Here is a 23,354-nt window from a genome sequence, read left to right on the forward strand (position 1 = left end):
TGCTTGGAATGGATTCAGCATCATGAAAACCCCCTAGTTTGATATGTCACATGCTACTTAAAGCATAAGGAAATGTAGAAAATATTGCCTTATTTTATTATTATTATTATTGGATGTCAATGGTGGCATTTTGAAAAATGGCTGCCATGGGTGCCATGTTGAAAATTCAGGATGCCTCCACATCCAATTATGTTTGAGATGCCTTTGGCTATATGTATACCAAATTTCATGCTTTTATCACAAAATGAACGATTGTTATGGTTATATTCTGCACTATATGGACCTGGGTTGGCAATGCATCATGTCCTCAGAAGTCAGAATGGACATCAACGCTACCCCGAGAGTCGCATTAGACTGTCTGGACCTAGCCGCAATTTGCAACTCTAGATTTTTTTATAATGGGATGAATCTAGAGTTGCAATACCCTCCATTGACTCCCCACTCATCATTTTGCGTTTGCGATCTGCTTGTCTTAAACTACGTTAAACTCACCAACATTGCAGCTGTAGTCCAAGCTTGAATTATTCTCTTTCAATCTGCAAAGCTTGTTTTTCATAAAAATCCCCCGTAGACATGTTATGAGCTACTTTCTGTAGCGCTCGTCGAGTTTGGAAGCGCTCGTCGTAAGTCACTGAACGTCCCTGCATGCATCTGTTTCGCATTTGCACATGATGCAGGAGGCAGCAGCGCGACCCCTTCATAAAAACGAGCGCTTCCAAACTCCAACATTTCTTCTTCTTGACAGAAAGTAGCTCATAACATGTCTACGGGGGATTTTTATGAAAAACAAGCTTTGCAGATTGAAAGAGAATAATTCAAGCTTGGACTACAGCTGCAATGTTGGTGAGTTTAACGTCGTTTAAGACAAGCAGATCGCAAACGAAAAATGATGAGTGGGGAGTCAATGGAGGGTATTGCAACTCTAGATTCATGCCATTATAAAAAAATCTAGAGTTGCAAATTGCAGCTAGTCTGGACCCCAGGCCCAGAAGCCAAGAGAAAGAAAGGGAGGCCCTAGAATCAGTAGAATGACATGCGTTTAGCAGGATAGAGAAGCAGAACCATGCAACATCAGAGGCAGAGCTAGCCAGCTGGGGCCTGGGGGACCATATAATAATAGAGAAGACAGATACAAGTGGCGAAACTTTGTTTCTGCCCCATGCGCCAGCCGGCGTAATGAAAGTAAGTGACTTTGTAGTGTAGTGTAACCTGGTTAGCCCAAACATTTACTCTCGTAGAGGGGTTTTTTCGATTGAGAATCGAAAAAAACCTCTACGAGTCTAAATGTTTGGGCTATAACCTGGTGTTGATGTTCTGCATAGTGCAAGAGAGCTTGTATCATTTATTTTATGTATACTTTTGTATTATTAATGGTGCTTCTTAATGTTGTTATTTCTTACCTTTGTATTGTTGTGTCTCAGTCTCACACAGAAATGTATCTTTCTAAATCAAACTGCTGTGCTGCCTCTGTGGGCGACCGACTACTACTACCTCGCTTCACCTGGCTTTCCAACAAGGCCTGGGCGACTGAAATTCTATCGAGGCCAGCTCAATAATAAAGGTATACTATAAATCAATGTGACTCAAAGTGGAACTACGTTGTGAGCTTGTATATCTTATTCACCGCAGTAGGCGACTACAAATGAATGAATGTAGTCTAGTTCTGTTTGGGACACCTCGGAGGCTCGGAAACAGCAGGTGTTTAGAGTTGACAGATAATTGCATGCGTTTGTGAAGGTTGACAGAAAGCAGCCATCCCTATGCTGCCCTCATGTGGCGAGAGTCTGCAGTTGCAACCTGTTGTAGCCAAGCCTGACAACAACAGCACAGATTGTTAGATTGTCAGATTGGTTAAAGGGATATTTCACTTAAAGTTTTGGTAATTTAATCGTCTACCCAGGCTTATGTGAACACCCCAGACAGTTTTAAGTTGCTCGATTCAGTATTTAGATATTTGATATTTATTTTAGCTGGCCCGCCCCCTTCCTATACAAACCCATTTTAATGTAGGTTTTGTAATAATAATCAAAATCTAGAAAGTAGGCTAACTAGTAACTAATGTAGTCACAGTGGAGTAAAAGTACAATATTTGTCTCTGAGATGTAGTGGAGTAATAGTATAGAAAATCGTTATTAAATTAAAATTAAAATTCGGAAAGTAAAGTAAAAGTACCTGATTTTTTTTTACTTATAAGTACTTAAGTATACGTAGTTACTTTCCACCACTCCTGTGGGGCGGACAGGGACCCAGGGTGGTATGTGACAGACCGGCTGGTTCCTCCACATTGGTGCGCCACATAACAGCAGCAGCCGTATAGCACAGTCTCCCTTGGTTACCATCGGATTGGATGACATCAAAGGTGACAGAAAATAGAATTGGCAAGAATTGAAAGTATGAATAAAATATCAGAAACCTCGTAACTCCACATTTCAATTTTATTTCTATTTCTTTCGTAAATGAATGACCTACTTAATCATGCAAGTGCTCACGTCATGAGCTTGTTTTGGCTATTTTATTTCACAATGTATTTATTTTTTTAAAACAAGAATAAAAAGGAACGGGTTGGGACTCAGTACTCAGCACTGTCACCATGGATGTGTGTTTACCTTCAAACTGTACTGCACTGCAGCTTATGATTAAACAGAATTATTTTCTCTTTGACACTGGGAAGAATGAATAGAATACAATGGAGGTCCAAACCCTTGCCAGCTGATTGATCATAAAGTGAGCTTATCTGATCTAAGGGCTGCGTGTGAAGAGCACCTAGGCCACGAGATTATTCTCTAGGGTCTGATTGGATGTGCGGCCTTTAAAGGCCAACTCAGATCAAAGGCTCACGAGACAGAATGTCAGCAGTGTGAACTAGACTAGCTCTGGTCCATAGCCTTCTACTGCTTCTACGATTCTGCCCTGCAGTATAAGGCTATGGGACTTTCGGTTTTAAATCTCAAATCGAAATCAGACCAGCCTCTCCTCTTTAGCGTATTTTAAAAGAACGTTTTTGCTACTCACCAAAACAAAGGCAGGTTGTGTCATTAGAAAGCCTACTTTCCTTAGTGGACGCACTCTGAGCCCCCCACCACACATATAAACGGTACTTTTTGGCCAGAAAGGGATTTTTTTTCACCGGAGGAAAAATATTCTCTATGAGGCAGTTCTCTGGGCAATATCGGTAGAGGGCGCATTGGAGTAACTAAAAGTATTTTTTTTCCGGTGGAAACAAAATCCCTTTTTGGCCAAAAAGTACCGTTTATACGTGTGGTGGGGGGCTCAGAGTGCGTCCACTAAGGAAAGTAGGCTTTCTATTGACACAACCCGTCTTTGTATTGATTTTCTTCCACACTCTGTTAGTGAAAACTCAGATCCAACCCACCATACAGGTTATTCGGTAGAACCAGAACTTGTTTCCATATAAACAGCAGAGCCACAGTCTATACACACTACATTTGACTACTGGTCTCTCAATCCCTGGTGATGAATGCTTATTATCGAGCGCTGAAGTCACTTTAATAAAAAGTATGAAACACAGGGCAGGAGTTAGCCTACTGCTAAGAGCAAGTGTCAGAGCCATTGATTATTATTGAATTTGAATCAGCTGGATGGAGATCTTGTAAGGAAAATAGGCACTAAGGCAGTGTTGTGTTCCCACATTATTATTGACTGACACGGATCACTCGAATGGATTTTATTGAACGACTGACAACAGAAAGTGGAACTCTGGAAACTCTGGGTCCATGCGGTCCCCTCCTTTCGCTCTACACCAAATGTCTTCACCGAAAATATCAGATTTACCGGCTCATGTTCTGCGTTTGCGACACATATCTGTGACCCTGTAGTGTAGATTGACTGTTTTAGCTGGATGTTCGCCTGTTATGTGAATTGGGACGCCAGGATTCCTGTATGGTTATACGTTTCTAGCAATTAACACAGTAAAATCCTCAGTGTTTATTTAATTTATCACAGATTTTCAATATTTAAATAAATATTTAAAATAGATCGGATTGTAGATCGGCTATAGTATTTTTGTGTGGTTTTGGGCGGGAACCCCTTTTGGTGTTTTAAGCATTACGTTATACTTTAGCTATTGAAAAATAGCAGATCTACAAGCCGGTGCCGTGATACGAGCTTGTAGATCTGCTATTTTTGAAAAATCGTGAAATTGTGCCTCAAATCTTTGCATATATATTCTTTCAGAGCGAACGTTTTTAACTCAAATCTTTGCTTCTGGGGGCCTGAACAACATATTTTCAGATGGGGGTCGGCAGCCAATTTCATAACATTTTTGGCCTTGACATGAAATAATTTGAGAACCACTAATATAGAAACATGGGTTTTTCAGAAAACTGTCAGGATTTAGAAGACATTTGTAGAATCGTCCTCAGGTCTAAATTGTGGTTTTGGGAAACACCTGTAGTAGCGATACTAATATACTACTGCGCTGGGCTAATCCGCCTCGGGGCATATGCATATTCAATAGGGGCGGGTGAAGTGTGGCTGCGCCAGGCTACACCTGTAGTGGAATACCTTGGTTCTATTCAAGGAGGCAGGATTCCTGACCAGTGGCAGGAACAATGCAACCCGTTGGTGTAGCGATGGGCAGCTGTGGGGCCAGTGGTGGAAAAAGTACTCGCATGTTTTACTTGAGTAAAAATACTATATCAATACTGCAATGAAATACTCTGTTACAAGTTAAAAGTCTGGAATTCAAAAGTTTCATCAGTAAAATTACCAAAGTATCGGTAGCTAAATGGACTTAAAGTACCAAAAGTAGAAAGTATTCATTATGCAGAATGACCTGTTTCACAACTTTTCAAATGCATACAATATATTTTTTTTGAGTGGTGAAAACCATTCCAATAACCAGCTTTGTCTGTATCTATGTTTCTATGTACCTGTACGTGGGGCCCAAATGAATGAGCATGGTTACTATGGTCACTGACATTACGTCAGACCAATGCTGATCAGGCTATATAAGACCTTGCACCACTCAGTTCACACGGGTGTGATTTTTTTTTAATCGTTTGAAAATAGCAGATCTATACAGCTTGTAGATCGGCTATTTTAAAATGGCCAAAATGTATATATACTGTATGGCTGAATTGGTTAAGGTATGTTTTGTAATAATAATACTCACAATCTATAAAGTCACTAGCAACTAAAGTTTTCAAACCAGTAAGACACCCTGATCGAGGGGGGGGGGGGTGGTGGTATGTGACAGACCAACCAGGTTCCTCCACATTGGTGAGCCACATAACTTAACACTATTATATTATGCCACACCCTTTGTTGTGTGTATAAAAAGCCTACGTCAACACAGGACACCTCTCACCTCCCCTAACACTCCTGGCTCTCTCCACACCAACAGGGACTCTTCTTCCACCACACAGAACAAGTCAACCACCACCAAACCAACCATGAGTCTGAGGAAGAAGGGCAGCAGCCGTTCCGGCCTGTACAGCTCGGCAGGAGGTTTCAGTAGCATGTCCCTGGGGTCCTATAGCAGCACCAGGGCCAGCTGTGGACCCTACCTGGGGGGTCCCATCACCTCAGTGGTGATCAACAAGACCCTGCTGGCGCCGCTCAACTTGGACATTGACCCCACCGTCCAAGCTGTCCGCACCCACGAGAAGGACCAGATCAAGGGCCTCAACAACCGCTTTGCTTCCTTTATTGATAAGGTAAGAGGCCTGTTCCACCAGTGTTATCACCAGTTGAGAAAGTTGAACGTCTGACTACAGTGCGCGACATCGACATTGCTTCATTTGATCATAATGTGACTTGTTGTGACTCGTCCTGTGTTGTGATGTCCAATATTTTGATTTCCTCTATCTCATTGGTTGATTGGTTTATTTCATATTTTGGCTATTATTGTTGTTCTTCTTCTGTTTTAAAACTTTGACAGTGACAGGTGCTCCACAAATAAAATGTACTTTCCGGTACTCTACGGGTCTGTAAATGGAACCGAATGGACACATAAGGGTCCATTTGGTTCCATTTGCACACTCTCAGAGTGAAATAAACACTGAGAATGTGACAGATAGGGCGTCCCAGGGATAAACAAAAATGGGGTCTGTGACCTGATGATGCATATCAAACCGGGGGCCTTGAAATGTAAAATGCTGCGAATCACTGAACTGAACTAATACTGGAATTTAACTCAGAGGGTGTATGAAATTAACCATTGAATGGACCCCAAAAGGGCCCCATGTGGTTCCATTCGTACGCTCTTGGAGTTACAGACCCTGTGAGGGTGCATTTGGACCGCTGGTGGTCCTAATACATTCATACTTTAGTTTAGTATATTAATCCATTGCACGAAACATTCATAATTAAACATGTACATTTCGTAGCCTACAGTCACACCCGTTAATGTTTTTTGTTTGTGTTTTTTTCCAGGTGAGATTCCTGGAGCAGCAGAACAAGATGTTGGAGACCAAGTGGACGCTGCTACAGGAGCAGACCACAGCCTCGTCCAACATTGAGCCCATGATGAAGGCCTACATCTCCAACCTGCGGAGGCAGCTGGACATGGTCAGCAACGACAAGAGCAGGCTGGACCAGGAGAATCACAGCATGCACAGGAGTGTGGAGGACTTCAAGACAAAGTAAGACATTAAAGGGAGCGCTTACAGTCCTTGCACCCATTTTGGTGTTAGCATCATGTGTTAGCATCATGTTATGCTTTAGCTATTGAAAAATAGCAGATCTACAAACTCATAGTGCGCCACCGAGTGGCGCGCTACGAGCTTGTAGGTCTGCTATTTTTGAAAAATCGAAGAACGACTGACATAGAAACATAGCTTTTTAAGAAAACTGTCAGGATGTAGAAGACATTTTTAGAATCTGATCTCAGGTCAAAATGGGTTAAGCTGGTAGCATTTTTGTCTACTAACTCTGTCTTAGAGGAGAAATGATGTGGACAGTTCAGAAACATGCCTAGTACCAATGACATCTTCGAGGGGGATTACAAGCTAAACTGCAGACTGTTCTTCCTGGAAAGTTAGCATGCTGAAATAGAAGCCATTGTTCTGTACATTGATGAAACCACAACGAAAGTTTGAAATCTCGTTTTTAATGACCAAACCTGCCTACCGATGATGTCACTGGTAGGCAGGTTTCTGAACTGTCCACAGATCTCCTCTGAGACAAAGAAATGGTGCCATCTCGTGTGAAGTGGTCCTTCTATGTTTGTAACGTTAATCTAAGATTCTAAGTCACATAAATGTAACCTGGCGTGTTGTTGTTTCCCTGTGTCTGGTTGCAGGTATGAGGAGGAGATTTACAAGAGGAATGAAACGGAGAATGAGTTTGTCAATCTTAAAAAGGTACAAATCCTTGTTAGACAGTACTGGAAAATGCATTAGTTGTTCCCAGCAAATAACAGCAAAAACACTTTCTTAACCTCGACAAGTAAAAACACCTTTCATTAGGAGGAAAGATTGAATTATCTGTGCAGTGTAAAAGAAAATCAAATTATTCGTATGAGTTACTCTGAGTTAAAGTGAAAACAGGGGTTTTAACTGTGTGTTAATGCAGTGTTTATCCACAGTTGTTAACCAAACCCATTAAAACCGAGAAAGCATCTGTGGAATTTTAGATTTAGCGTGGACTATTCAAAAATAGCAGATCTACAAGCTCCCTGCGAGCTTTAATGTACATCTGCTATTTTTGAACATTTTTGAATACTTTTTTTTAAAATGACAAATCATCTCTTCTTAATTTTAGACGGGGGTCCGTGGGCCGTGGCCAAATTTATATACATTTGTGGGGTCCTTACTCCTTGTCACAAAAATAACTGCTGCTAATGAAGGCATTTATAGAATCGGCCTCAGGCCTTCAGTTGACCAACTCACATAAAATGTGATATGCTCCACCAGTGTTGTTTTCGTCGACTAAAACTAAGACGAAAAATGTTCGTCGACTACCTTTTTCCACTGACGAAAACTAAATGGAAACTAAATGAAAACTAAGCTACGATGACTAAAACTAAGACTAAATATACTGACAATTTCGTCAACAAATAAAACTAAGACTAAAATGTTAGGAAGGAACTAGTGGACAACAGATCCAGTTACGTAATTTTACACTTGGTTGCATGCATGTTGCAAGCTCACAACACGTCGCGCTGCGACGCGTTGTGAGCTTGTAGATCTGCTATTTTCAGCAAGTGTAAAAACAATCATTATGACGGCATCAAGGCCCGCCAAAATACATTTTAGTTGACTAAATCAACTGTAGATTTAGTCGACTAAAATCTTATGATATTTAGTCGACTAGACTAAACTAGACTAAACACTAAAACATTCTAGGTGACTAAAATGTGACTAAAACTAAATGAAAACGTTTCAAGAGACTATGACTAAAACTAAAATAGAAATCTGCTGCCAAAAACAACACTGCACTCCATCACAGAGAAGAACCGGGACATGACGTACTGTAGGCTACTGTACACAGGATTTATCTGATTCATGGTGTCTTCATCTAGGATGTGGATACTGGCTATCTGTGCAAGGTGGACCTGGAGGACAAGGTCACTAGTCTGGAAGATGAGATCAACTTCCTCAGGAGACTCTATGACATGGTAACGCATCTTTACACAATTCATCCTGCCGTTGATTCTAATAAAGCATACATAACCACATGAACCCTGGCTTCCCTATTCATAATAAGCAAACATAATCCGTCTGTCAGAATCGGCAGATATGACCTTAATTTTATAATCGTGCACCCCTAGTCTTAAAGGGTTCGATCAAATGAGTGAGCTATGAAAACCTATTCTGTTTGCGTTTGCCGTCATGGTAGTTTTGTGCCGCTCACCATAGCGCTGTTGGTTTTGCCACAGGAACTGTGTGAGTTGCAGGAGAGCACGAAGAACACGTCGGTGGTCGTCCAGATGGACAACTCCCGCGATCTGGACATGGACCAGATCGTGTTAGAGGTCAAAGCCCAGTACGAGGACATCGCTGCACGGAGTCGCACGGAGGCCGAGAGCTGGTACAAGGTCAAGGTGAGGAGAAGGGTGATTCCATGGACTAAAACTAAATAAAAACTAAATAAAGACTAATCTACGATATAAAGAGAGAAAAAAAGAGAAAAGAGAAGGATCCGGGCACACAAGGTTAAAAACTGAGGAAGACTTTATTAATTTAAAAGGCAACTGCCAGGGACGGATTAACCCCCATGAGGGCCCCTGGGCCAGTAGTGTTTTTGGGGCCCCCATAGTGCGCGTGCGTGCACATTCTTTGTGTTTTTTTGTGTTTTTATCATCTTTTTGACCTAAATTTAACTAAATCAATGGCCAATTTCAGGGCCTCAAACCCAATACCACGCGGTCCAGTTTCCTCGAAGGGCCCCTGAGAGCCAAGGGCCCCTGGGCCACGGCCCCACTGGCCCAATGGCTGATTTGACCCTGGCAACTGCCAACATGTTTCGACCTAACAGGTCTTCATCAGGGCAAGATGAAGACCTGTTAGGTCGAAACATGTTGGCAGTTGCCTTTTAAATTAATAAAGGCGTTCCTCAGTTTTTAACCTTGTGTGTCGCCCCGGATCCTTCTCTTTTTATCATGTATTGATCCCGTTTTTTGATCCGTGTGAGCACCTTTTTATCATTATCACATCCTGCTACCTCCATTGAGCACCTGGTTAGTTCCTCTTGTTTCTCTAAAGACTAATCTACGATGACCAAAACTAAATATTTTGTCAGATAAAAACTAGACAAAAATGTTAGGGAGTGACCAATGGAGAAGAGACCCAGTAGAGCTATAAGACAAGTCATGTTGTGTTTGGTTGCTTTCAGAAACTAGATCTATAAGCAGCTACTAGCTCGTTGTGAGTTTGTAGATCTGCTATTTTCAGCATGTGTAAAATCAGGCATTACGATGACATCAAGACCTGTCAAAATATTTTTAGCCACTAGCTTAGCAAGAAGGAATCCTCCCTTGACCCAGGAAAATATTAGGGCTTTGGTCTTCATGCAGGCAGAGGCTGTGAGCCAATTGTACCAACTTGTACTTTTACAAAAAAGAAAAGAAAAAACACTCTCACTAATCCTTTAGCGTGAATAATTTAATTCAGGCATGTTGTTTGTGTATTTAAATATGCAATAACAAAGGTTTGTTAACAATGGGAGCAGAACAATGAAGGCAGTCACACTAGCTCAAATAAACGTTTCATAAACGTGTCAGTCCAATATTATGCTTGATTAATACAGTCTCTGTCGTAGATCTGCCATTTTCTACACGGGATACGTCACATGACAAAATACAAACATTTTATTTGAGGTGTGTCGTAAGTAACAAACTAAACCTCTTCTACTCGATCTTCCGCCTGCACCAGTTTGACCAGATGGCCGCCACGGCCGACCAGCACAGCAGTGAACTGAGTGAAACCAAGCTGGAGATCGCCGAGCTTAAGAGCCTGATCAGCCGGCTGCAGAACGAGATCCACTCCGTGAAGGCACAGGCGAGTACTCACAGTCAGAGTCACCACTGACGCTTGTGTTGATGATGTGTATAGTAGCAGCAAATAAAGACAAAAAGAAACACACCTAACTGTAAAGAATTGACATGTCAAATGCTGTGAAAGGTGACTTTGTGTCATTGTTATTAAGGCTGCTGATCAGAGTCTGACGCTGCATGCAATCTGAGCACAGTGCGACACAGAAACAAGTACATTCTGAGGTCTGTTCTCAACAATCCTTTAAACTAACTATAGTGATAGATTATTTATTATTGATTATCAAAAATATTTTATAATCAAATAAGATCACCCCGATCGCCCAGGGTTATTTAATCCATTAAATCATAGCGCCCAGCGATTTATAGCATGCGGAGAACATTTAGCAACGGACCGGATGTTATCCCGGATGTGGCTGAAGTAGCTTGATGTAGCCAAAACACTCTTGAGGTGATCGGCAACAACGGGAGGTATGATTAATTCTAACGCGACTAGCGACAGGACCGCGGTGGGCCGTCTAACACATAATATTTTCTTAGAATTGGACGGAATGATTTAGACCAAGTTATTCACGTCCCACTGGAAAATAACACCGAGTGTTGCGCAACAGACGCTCCCAGCCTGTGGAGCGATGCGATCGGTTCTGATATCAATAATCTCCGTCCTTTTTGATCAATCTCCGTCTTGAGCGCTGGGCGTTACTAATTGATACTAGGGCGGGGGAACTCCATCCTGTGCGCTCAGGGGTGTTAACCCTTTGCACCCCCCCTGACCTCCAACACCCTCAGCGTTCCACCGTGGAGGACCAGATATCAGAGGCGGAGGCGCGCGGCCAGAACGCGGTGAAGGACGCCACGGCTCGCGTCGGGGACCTGGAGCACGCGCTGCAGAGGGCCAAGCACGACATGGCCAGGCAGGTCAGGGAGTACCAGGAGCTGATGAACGTCAAGCTGGCCCTGGACATCGAGATCTCCACCTACAGGAAGCTACTGGAGGGAGAGGAGGAGAGGTGAATGGCCTGGGATTTAAAAACCCATTCTGGGGGCGGGAACCACGTTTGGTTATACTTTAGCTATTGAAAAATAGCAGATCTACAAGCTCGTAGCGCGGCACCGAGTGCCGCACTACGAACTTGTAGGTCTGCTATTTTTGAAAAATTGTGAAAATGTTGCTCAAATCTTTGAATATATATATATTCTTTCAGAGCGAACGTTTTAATTACATGTAATTTTTGGGGTCCTTGACATGAAATATTGAGCACCACTGATACAGAAACATGAGGTGTTTCAGAAAACTGTCAGGATTTAGAAGACATTTCTTTAAATTTCGACATCAGGCCTAAATGGGTTAACCCATTTATACCCAAGGCCGATTCTAAAAGAAATGGCTTCTAAATCCTAAACGTTTTCTGAAAAACCTATCTTCCTATGTCAAGTGGTTCTTTATGCTAGCTGCTGCCTGCTGGTTGTGATATCTTACAGCAGTGGTTCCCAAACTTTTTCATGTCAAGGACCCCCAAATCAACATTTATTAGGTCATGGACCCCCCATTTGAAAACATATGCCAGTGACCCCGATAAGGGAGATTTTTACGGCTCTAGCAGTGATTCCGAAACATATTCATTTCAAGGACCCCCAGTTTCACACGCATTATGCTACGGACCCCCGATTTAATGGCATTTCTATCTCTGGTACCCCAATTTATATTCTAAAACCACTGTTAATTTAACTCTGAGTTAAATTAACCCATAACTATAATTGAGCTAGGTGCCCCCTGGAACTCCCTCAAGTACCCCCAGGGGTCCCCGGACCCCACTTTGGGGACCCATGTCTTACAGTGTGTAACCTCTTGTCACTCACAGGATTGGATATCAGTCTATCATCAGCATTCAGTCAGTGCCGAACAACCGTAAGTGTTTCAGTACTAGTGACACAGCACAGGCACACACTCAAGCAGACACTCATAAGACGTGTGACCTTCTGTGTGAGCTTGCAGATCTGTTATTTTAAGTTGGTATTTGGATCCAATGTTCAACTTAATCCCTATTTTATAGTAGTATTTCAAAAATAGAAACAACCACAAAAATGTCCACATTGCAGCTCATAATGTGTCACGATTCTTTAAAAAACATTGGTATAATAATCATGTCTAACAACAAGTGGTTCAATAAAAGGCCTAAACTTCTGCAATCCTCTTCTAGACTGGAGGAAAAAAATGACACTCTTCTATTTGGCTGTCAGGTTGTATAGTATAGCAGGGGTTCTCAACGTTTTTGGCCGGGGACCCCCGGAAATGCTTTGGCAATGTCTCGGGACCCCCGCCCCGCCTCCTCTCGACCCCCAATATAAATTGACTGCTACAATAACCTTAAACCATTTTGGGCGGGAACCCCTTTTGGTGTTTTAAGCATTGTTATAATTTAGCTATTGAAAAATAGCAGATCTACAAGCTCATACAAGCTCGTAGCGCGCCACCGAGTGGCGCGCTACGAGCTTGTAGGTCTGCTATTTTTGAAAAAAACCCCCCCCCCCCGAGGGGTCGCGACCCACGGGTTGAGAACCCCTGTAGTATAGTATAGTATAGTATAGTATAGTATAGTATAGTATAGTATAGTATAGTATAGTATAGTAGTGTATAGTATAGTATAGTATAGTATAGTATAGTATAGTATAGTATAGTTGTGTATAGTATAGTATAGTAGTGTATAGTATAGTATAGTATAGTATAGTATAGTATAGTATAGTATAGTATAGTATAGTATAGTATAGTATAGTAGTGTATAGTATAGTAGTATAGTAGTGTATAGTATAGTAGTGTATAGTATAGTATAGTATAGTATAGTATAGTATAGTATAGTATAGTATAGTATAGTATAGTATAGTATAGTAGTAAAACAAGTGTCTACAGATGTATTTGTAGTTGGTGTTTCATTAACGACACTCTTTCCCCCAGGCCTGTGTATTGATACGTTGTATCCAGGACGGTCAGGACCAAGAAGTACGTATTTCACAACTTTTCTTCTAAATGGGGGGGGGGGGGGGGGGGGGGGGGGGGGGGTTATAAATATGTATTACATGACTTGGTTGAATGCTTGATTCTGATTGGTCAATCGCTGAATTCAGCTGTGAGTTATGTGTTGATAATGACCGCTCCGCTGTATAACAGACCTCTGCCTAATCAAACCCTCTTAGCGCCAGCTGTGCGGCTGCGCCCCGCTTGATTTACTGCTGTTTCCAACATGACAGCCGTGTAAACACACACACACACACTAGTGACACACAATGTCATTTACAGCTAAACATTGCTCTCAAAAATGTTTTTGAAAACATTTGAGCGAGAAATAGACGAAGCAGTACCCGAAAATTGATTAGATTTGATCAACTCACTGCCTTGTTTTCCGACAGTGCTGCAGCCCTGCAGCTGGCCAGACGTAGCCAGCGTGAACTTACTACTTTTTTGTTGTGTTTTGGGTCAATGTATTGGGATATAATTCACCTTCAGGGAGTTTAACCACCTCGGCTTCGCCTCTGTGGTTAAACTCCTTGTCGGTGAATTATCTCCCGACAATGACCACCTAGCCAGATATTATCCCTTACGTAACAAATAAAGTAATAACAAGAGGTTGGGACTAAATAACTACATTGGATCTGTTGTAACACAGGTTCTTTCTCCCCCCCTGAAATGTAGCAGTTTGGACTTACTGCACTCTGTTCATTCCTATCTCTAGGCCCTGTGATGAAAGGACAGTCACAGCATGAACCGCTTTGGTTCTGTAAGTATCCAACACGTAGGCCTATACATATATTTGCCACTGTGGGGCCTTCCTTCCACTATGTGTGCTGTGTCTCTCATACCATTAGACAGGGTGTCCTGGACAGTTTTCATTTAAACTGCACTCTTTCCTTTAGGTCCTGCAGTGCCTAAAAAGGAAGAGCCTGAGGTGACCACTTGCTACTTTCCAGCACGTACGTATTTTACCACTATGTGGCTTCGACTATGTTTGCTGTGTCACTCATTCTCAAACCGTGTTCAATGCAATGTGGGACCCAAAGTATGTAGGTTTAATAAAAAAATCTTAATTCCTATTGTTCACACATGTTTGGCTGAGGGTTGAGTAAACAAACTGACGCTGTCGGGCAAAAACCTTGTATCTCCATATATCAAGTTATGTTTTTTTAATATATATTAATGTCCTACTTTGTCATACTGCAGTGTCACGCAAAAATATAGCCAATCTACAAGGACACAACATGTCAGACTATTTCTGTTAGTGAAACAAGAGCTTGTCACTAAATAATAACTACATTGGATCCATGTACTGTATATAGAATATACATTTAAACTGCACTCTTTCTTCTAGGCCCTGTGCTTAAACTGGAACTGCCTGAGCTGATCGCCTGCCGCTTGCCAGCACCAAGTACGTATTTTACCACTGTGGGGCTTTAACTATATTTGCTGTGTCACTGACACCATTAGACAGGGTTTCCTAAACCGTTTTAAATGTGGGACGTAAAGTATTTAAAAGTTACTAAAAAATGGTAATATATTACTTATTATTAGTTACTTTAAAAAAAAAATATATATATTACTTATTACTCCCTGCCCTGTAGATTTAACCAAACCGCTTGTCCTCTTCTTTTCTATACTGTTCACACCTGTTCTGTCTGACAGTGGGTGTGTGTTTGGGTGAGTAAATGTGGTTCATTGAGACACTTCAGCTCAGATTGACCATAAACCATTTATTGCAAAGATATTGCATGTTAGTATGGCGGAGTGGCTCTGCTCATGTGATATTAGATAATCTGCGTACCCAGACACAGGTCTGATATCACATTTGATATCTCCGATTATCTGTGCACTGAGACACATCTCTGATATCAACGACCCCCCCAGAGCAGAGCCAAAGATACAATAATCCATGAACAACAATACACTGTAATAACACAACACATGATTCAACACAATGAATCTACACAATCACAAACAATACAATAATATCCCATAACCCCTGGACTAAGAACTGCAGGGAGGAGGGTGAAATTTTCACGCAGACGCCACACGAGCTGCTTGAGAGCTCAGCATGGAGAATGAGTAGTGAGCTGAGGCTGCTTAAGTAGGCCGCCTAAATTGCACTGTGGGAATGAGGGCGGGGCCTGGAGAGGCAGCTGATTTAAAGAAGCAGAATGAATTACTAGGGGGATGAATGAGGGAAACTATATACAGTACATATAACCTTCTGCCTTCCGTGCCTCAATGAAATATCGCTACGCTTGATTTGTGTAAACAACAATGTTTACAGATGTATGTACATAATCATACATACATACATACATACATACATACATGCATACATACATACATACATACATACATACATACATACATATATTTAAACTGCACTCTTTCCTTTAGGTCCTGCAGTGACTAAAAAGGAGGAGCCTGAGGTGACCACTTGCTACTTTCGAGCACGTACGTATTTTACCACTATGTGGCTTCGACTATGTTTTGCTGTGTCACTCGTATCATTAAACAGGGTTTCTCAAACCGTTTTCAATGCAATGTGGGACCCAAAGTATGTAGGTTCAATAAAACTCTTATTTCCTATTGTTCACACATGTTTGGCTGTGGGTTGAGTAAACAGACTGACACTGTTGGGCAAAAACCTTGCATCTCTCAAGTTATGTTTTTTTTAACATAACTGTGTCATACTGCAGCAAATATAGCCAAGCACACAACATGTCAGACTATTTCTGTTAGTGAAACAAGAGCTTGTCACTAAATAATAACTACATTGGATCCATGTACTGTATATAGAATATACATTTAAACTGCACTCTTTCTTCTAGGCCCTGTGCTTAAACTGGAAAAGCCTGAGCTGATCGCCTGCCAATTGCCGGCACAAACAGTAGAAAAGTTACTCAAAAATGGTAATATATTACGTATTACTAGTAAATATATATATATATATATATATATATATATTATTATTATTATTACTTATTGCTCCCTGCCAAAAGTAACTAGTTATTATTAATTTACTTTTATCTTTTGTCCCCCAAAGTCTCCAATGTGGGACCCAAAGTATGTAGGTTTAATAAAACTCTTAATTCCTATTGTTCACACATGTTTGGCTGAGGTTTGAGTAAACAAACTGACGCTGTCGGGCAAAAGCCTTGTATCTCCATATATCAAGTTATGTTTCTTTAATATATATTAATGTCCTACTTTGTCATACTGCAGTGTCACGCAAAAATATAGCCAATCTACAAGAACACAACATGTCAGACTATTTCTGTTAGTGAAACAAGAGTTTGTTACTAAATAATAACTACATTGGATCCATGTCTATAGAATATACATTTAAACTGCACTCTTTCTTCTAGGCCCTGTGCTTAAACTGGAAGAGCCTGAGCTGATCACCTGCCACTCTCCAGCACCAAGTACGTATTTTACCACTACGATATTTGCTGTGTCACTGACACCATTAGACAGGTTTCCTAAACCGTTTTAAATGTGGGACGCAAAGTATTTAGATTAATCAAGCCACGTGCAATGTCCTCATCTTTTTTATAGCCTACTGTTCACACCTGTTCTGTCTGTCAGTGAGTTTGTGTGTAGGTTGAGTAAATATGGTTGTGTAACCAAAAATATCTACAGAATACACACACTTAAACTGCACTCTTTCCTCTAGATCCTGTGCCTACAAAGGAAGAACCTGAGCTGAACACTTGCTACTTTCCAGCAGGTACATATTTTACCACTGTGGGGCTTTGACTATGTTTGCTGTGTCACTCATACCATTAGACAGGCCTTCCCCAAACAGTTGTCATTGTGGAGTGGGACCCAATGGGGCCTATACAGTATGTAGGTTTAATAAAATGTGTATTCTCTTTTGTTCACACCGGTGATCGGTCCTGTTTGGCTGTGGGTTCAGTAACCCACAGACAGTACACGCACTGTCAGTTGAGTAAACAAACCGATGCTCTCGGGCTGAAACCTTGTATCTCCATATTCCTGTCAGTGTATCACTCAAAATCCCCATACATGGGAAAGCCCCCATATATGGTGCCCAGGTCGTGACATCACGACTGATGTCGTGACTGATGTCATAGTAAATGCGATCTGCTGGATGCCCATATGGAATGTGAGAACAGGTTCTGACATTCCATATGTTGATCCTTCCCCATCCATCCTTCCTCTTCGATGTCTCCCTTTTGACTGATACCTGTCCATTCAAACTCTAGACGGGCCCACCCCAAAGTTATTAGTGCAGCCGCGCCCAGAAGCCCGCAAAAACTAGAGTTCTCAACAGTCCCGAAAATTAAGGCCCAGCCCTCATCAAACCCTGTACACATTCCATATGTTGATCTGACCTAATCAAACCCTGTACACTCAAGACGGCTTCTCGCCCTTAGGCGTCTTACTGGTTTGTTGGTTTTTTGTAAATGAATGCACTACCTTGTCAAACTGCAGTGTCACGCAAAAGTAGCCAATTTACAAGCTCACAACACGTCACATCGCAATGTGTTGTGAGGTTGAAGATCAGGTATTTCTGTTATTCAAAGTGATCATTCAAGTCTGTCCGGGTTTTATTATTTTTTTTTTTTATGAATATTGAAGCAATGAAGAGTATTAACAAGAGCTTGTCACTACGAGTGCATGTGTTTGGTCCGACGAGTCATTGGTCCGAAACACGACAACCCACCTCAAACCCTAACCTAACCATAACCGCAAGCACAGGAGCAGGCGCTAGTCCGAGGTGCGTACACATGTCGAACCAATGCTCCGTCGGACCATAGTATGCCTCCCTGTCACTACAGGATATACATTTAAACTGCACTCTTTCCTCTAGACCCTGTGCTTAAACTGGAAGAGCCTGAGCTGATTGCCTGCCTCTCTCCAGCACCAAGTACGTATTTTACCACTGTGGGGCTTCGACTATATTTCCTGTGTCACTGACACCATTAGACCGGTTTCAATGTGGGACCCACAGTATGTAGATTTAACCAAACCGCTACAATGTCCTCACCTTTTCTATACTGTTCACACATGTTTCTGTCTGACAGTGGGTAAATAATATTTACACCACCATATTATGGTTGTGTACATGTCTACAGATCACATATGTACTGTGTATATACTGTCGTTTTTTTTAACTGCAATTTTTACTTCCAGTCCCTGTGGTGAAGTGTGAGGAACCAGAGGTCCCCATATGTTACTTTCAAGCACCAAGTATGTATTTTACAGTTGTGGGGGTTCAACAATACTGTTTGTGTTCTTTTTTTGGGAGAGGGAATTAACAAGTAGAACACATACAAGCTCGAGCAGGGGCCATCACCATGCTGGCTTGTGGTGGACGTTTTTGTCTTCTATTTTTGCCATGGACATATAACTACTAGAAAAGTCGCAATTTTGAAAAAATTGCAAAGTGTGGTTGCCGCAATCGCTTACATAGGCCCCTCCCACTAATTTTGCTAGCCAATTACAATGTCACGTCACCACTGTGATCATGTGTAAAAAGAAAAAAGTTTTTTGCATTTGTGGCGCCCCCTATGGATGAAAATGGAATTGCTCTGTGTTGATGCCATCACCCACAACATGTGATTCAAATTTGGGGTGGATTGGACGTTTGGTTCATTATTTGTGGCGTTTTTTTGTAAAATAGGCCCCTCCCACTAATTTCGGAAGCCGATATCAAAATTCTGCCTGTGGTGGTCCGGAGATACTGTGTACCGATTTCTGTGAGATTTGGACAGGGTTTTTGTCGTGGAAAGTACATTTACTCAATTATTATACTTACTTGAGTATATATGCCCATTTTGCCAATAGTTTATGCGTTTTTATTATACATCTATACTTTGTACAAACATTGTACTTCACTAAAACAGTTTGAAAACAATTTTCTTTTTTTAATTTCAAAAACAGGCGTACAGTAGCCTACAGGTGCTCGAAGTGACACGCTGTCAGCCTGCATGTGCTATTTTTGAGAACCGCTGTTCTAAACCACTGTTTTTTTTCTGAAAAACGTATAATGACAGTTGATGCTTTTTGCTTTCCCGATTTTAATGGGTTAAACTGCCTTCTTTCCTGCAGGCTCCCCTGTGATGAAGACACCTGAGTCACCACCGGTTCTCATCAAGACGACGGAGGCCTAGGACAGCAAACATTTCTTACAGCTGAAACTAAACGCCTTTGGAATAACATACAGTATAGTACAGTACATGCTCATCAATGGCCTTACATGTTTTGACAAGCTGAATATTAAAGTCAAAATGGCATAGCCTAATGTGCAACATAAGGATGGTCTGGATAACTACTGCTCATGTAATAAAACTTCTATCTCAGAAATACAACATGTCTGTACTTTGATTGCCCGAAAATCAACCGATAATTCCCAGTAGGTTACTTATTACGCCGATCTTATCTAGCCGATCGGCTCGTCTGGAGCCTACTGGCTGCGATTGGCGTTGATGACACGTTAACCGATCTTATCGGTCTATTCAGGTCTACTGGACATGCTGGGAGCCTACTGAAAATGACAAGCCTCCTCATACCCTCCCCTAAACTTAACCGCAAGCATGTCGCAGCGCGGTCCTAATATTAACGCATGTTCGCCAACCTTAATCCTGTCGTTTTTTTTATCAGTCGGCAGGCATGCCCATACTCGTCGAAAACAATCGTACTGATCCGAACTGATAACTGCGGTCTTGTCCATTGATAACAGTCGAAGCGGGTGACTCCATCTCATTCCAATCACACCAGACATGCATATAGGCGAGACACACAGTACATGCGAGAGACAGACAGAATTAGACACACACGTTGTAAGCAGCGTTGTGACCAACTTGATGCCACATCTTAACAAATGTGTGCATTTCTGCTGCCATAGCAACTGAGATGTTTTTGAAAACCTCTGACCAATCAGCACACAGATATGACACATCAACTCGGGAGAGTCTGTGGATATAAATAATCATGTCAGTGCTGCACTGTCCCATTAGTGGAGCTGAACATGCTGTAAGGACTCCATATCTGAACTTACAGTGAAACCAGCATCAAACTGTTTAAAGAGGTTTGGAGTCTACACTAAAGTGAGAATGTCTCGCAGATATGATTCCAGAACAACCATCTTCTCCCCTGAAGGACGCTTATACCAGGTGGAATACGCCATGGAAGCAATCGGTCATGCTGGAACATGTCTGGGAATTCTGGCGAATGATGGCGTCCTGTTAGCTGCAGAGACGCGCAACGTCCACAAACTGCTTGACGACACTTTCTTCTCGGAGAAGATTTACAAGCTCAATGAGGACATGGCTTGCAGTGTCGCCGGAATCACATCCGATGCTAATGTTCTCACCAACCAGCTGCGACTAATCGCACAGAGACATGTGTTGCAGTACGGGGAGCCTATTCCCTGCGAGCAGCTTGTGACGCACCTGTGCGACGCACCTGTGCGACATGAAACAGGCCTACACGCAGTTCGGAGGCAAGAGGCCGTTTGGCGTGTCGCTGCTCTACATGGGCTGGGACAGACACTACGGATTCCAGCTGTACCAGAGTGACCCCAGCGGCAACTACGGAGGCTGGAAGGCCACATGCATCGGCAACAGCAGCGGCGCCGCAGTGTCCATGCTGAAGCAGGAGTTCAAAGAAGGAGAGATGACGCTGGCCGCCGCGTCGGCCCTGGCCGTCAAAGTCCTCAACAGGACCATGGATGCCACCAAGCTCTCGGCAGAGAAGGTGGAGATCGCCACTCTGACGCGGGAAGACGGCAAGACAAAGACCAGGGTGCTGAAGCGGAGGGAGGTGGAGGAGCTCATAGAGAGGCACAACGCAGAAGAGGCCTGAGCAGTGCCCGTGCCTCAAATGAGGCTGTCTACTATGATGTCAGAATGTGACGTACAGTACGACATCTCCATGTTTGGGTTTCAACCCAATACAACCGCAATTGTCTTCCATGCAGTATAAGACAACAGTTCAAAAAGTTTAATAATTTCTTTATTATTAATAATTTATAATCAAGAAAAAAGTGGCACTGTATGCCCTGACGGCCCCGTTATTTAATTTTGCAAGGCCTTTGCTTTGCCCGAGTCGTAGCGGGGAGGCGAATATATCAGTTCTTAAGATATTATTTCTTCGAGATAATGTGACTTAAATGTGTGTTCTCTTAGTACAGTATTGCATTATAGCGTAATGCGTAAATTGTCTGGGTCATTGAAGGATGCACAGCTTTGTGTGTGTTTGTAGCACAGAATGTGATGATTTGATTGGCTGAGCACAGAATGTGATAATGTATGACGATAAGAGTGCCCCTCACTTCACACAAGTGTGATTTTTGTATTAGTGCAAGAATGATGACTTATATTTCAGCATGCTAACTTTCAGGAAGAGAAAGGCTGTAGTTTCTATTCACTTGGAATCCCCATTGATGATGTCATTGGTAGGTAGGCAGGTTTCTGCAAGGGGCCAGTGAGGCTATTCAACGTTGAGGCGCTCAGCCCTAGTGGTAGGAGGAGGGACTACAGGCGGACCCGTGGAGCTGGGCTTTAACATTGAGCACTCGGTTGCACTTCCGCATTTGACCACCAAAATGTGGTGGTCAAATGCGGAAGTAGACGTTCTGAGACGGTACTTCCGGCAGTCTTCCGGGTGCTTCAAAACGCCACTGAGCAACTTCCACTGACATGAATAGCTGGGGGGGCGGAGCTTCGCGCCAGTTCAGTCTCTATCCTTTTATATACTCTATGGGTTTCTGAACTGTCCAGAGCCCACCAGTGATACAGAGTGAGTAGGCGGGAATTGTGCCATCTTGTAATGAGGATGATTGAGGACCAATTATATGAGACTAGAGGTTTAGCCGGTCTTAGGATAGGAGTTTTAAAATGACAGTTCAACTGAGAGACTGAGCAAGCTGTCATTCCTTACATTACTCACCTATCAATTCAATCTCATTTGTTCTTGTTCCAAAATAAGGACTGCTCCTGATCCCCTCTTACTCCAAAGAATCCAAAACAAACCACATTGAAAAAGATAACGGATTGAGTTCATATTAAAAATAATATATATATAATTAAACTATGTCAAAAGTGTGTTTATAAACTCCAACACAGCTCACAGAGTATAGTTAGTGTCTTGTATCCCGTTTGTGTCACTACATTCAAAACACAATTTTATTTCCGCTCAAACTTTTTCACTTTTCAAACTTTTTTACTTTGTGTGTAAAACATGTATATTTGCAACCCGGTCTCCCAAGTCAAACGTTCTATTTGTCTATATCGGTACGAGTGTTTGTCCATGTTGTCCATATCAGTAGCGTTTGCACACACCGCCCACTAAGCCCTTTGGGAGATACAGTATATTAGGCTATTGCAGCATCACACACTCCATTGATTGACCAACCATATTTACACGCGCGCGCACACACACACACACACACACACACACACACACACACACACACACACACACACACACACACACACACACACACACACACACACACACGCACACGCACGCACGCACACACGCACACACGCACGCACACACGAGATGTCATGTGACCAATATACATCTTATGACAATAACACAGTATTGTTGAGTGGCTGGAATTCTGCAACCTGTGGTGTGAAGTATTTTATAAATGTTTAATTCTCCATCCCAGATTTCATTCCTGGCCAACTATAGGTACAGAGAAACTACTGTAGCTACTGTGACCTGTGCAGGAAAAACAAACAAACAAACTACCTACCGCTACATCAGAAAACTAAAACTACCTACCGCTACATCAGAAAACTCACACAGGAGAAAAACACTACCACCAGTGTGGGAAAAGGTTCAGTAAAAAATGTAAACTCAAATGACAGCAGAACTCTTGAGGTACTTTTACTTTGCTGGATT

General features: G+C 42.2%; 1 protein-coding gene and 1 pseudogene across 2 annotated transcripts; both read left to right on the forward strand.

Annotated features, from left to right (window-relative positions):
* Positions 1–1,042: 1,042 nt before the first annotated feature.
* On the forward strand, positions 1,043–19,745 carry LOC306916531 (keratin, type II cytoskeletal cochleal-like). Its single transcript, XM_079494421.1, has 21 exons — positions 1,043–1,182; positions 1,422–1,561; positions 5,366–5,678; positions 6,397–6,605; positions 7,265–7,325; positions 8,486–8,581; positions 8,843–9,007; positions 10,338–10,463; positions 11,246–11,466; positions 12,319–12,365; positions 13,410–13,454; positions 14,185–14,229; positions 14,366–14,422; positions 14,818–14,874; positions 15,870–15,926; positions 16,304–16,384; positions 16,841–16,897; positions 17,149–17,202; positions 18,310–18,366; positions 18,633–18,689; positions 19,551–19,745. Exons 3-21 carry the CDS (start codon positions 5,415–5,417, stop codon positions 19,610–19,612), a joined length of 1,818 nt encoding a protein of 605 aa, XP_079350547.1. The 5' UTR covers positions 1,043–1,182; positions 1,422–1,561; positions 5,366–5,414; the 3' UTR covers positions 19,613–19,745.
* Positions 19,746–20,548: 803 nt separating this feature from the next.
* Positions 20,549–21,305, forward strand: LOC306916481 (proteasome subunit alpha type-4-like; annotated as a pseudogene). Its single transcript has one exon. The product of its transcript is annotated as a proteasome subunit alpha type-4-like (transcript).
* The last annotated feature ends 2,049 nt before the right edge of the window (positions 21,306–23,354 follow it).

The sequence above is a fragment of the Electrona antarctica genome (assembly GCF_951216825.1).
Source record: "Electrona antarctica genome assembly, chromosome: 23".
Classification (NCBI taxonomy): Eukaryota; Metazoa; Chordata; class Actinopteri; order Myctophiformes; family Myctophidae; genus Electrona; species Electrona antarctica.

Excerpts from the sequence above, each read along its gene's own strand:
- LOC306916531 (XM_079494421.1), top strand. The coding sequence starts at position 5,415 with ATGAGTCTGAGGAAGAAGGGCAGCAGCCGTTCCGGCCTGTACAGCTCG. Across the intron at positions 14,230-14,365 it reads GCATGAACCGCTTTGGTTCT|GTCCTGCAGTGCCTAAAAAG; the intron begins GTAAGTATCCAA and ends TCTTTCCTTTAG. Across the intron at positions 14,875-15,869 it reads CTGCCGCTTGCCAGCACCAA|GTCCTGCAGTGACTAAAAAG; the intron begins GTACGTATTTTA and ends TCTTTCCTTTAG.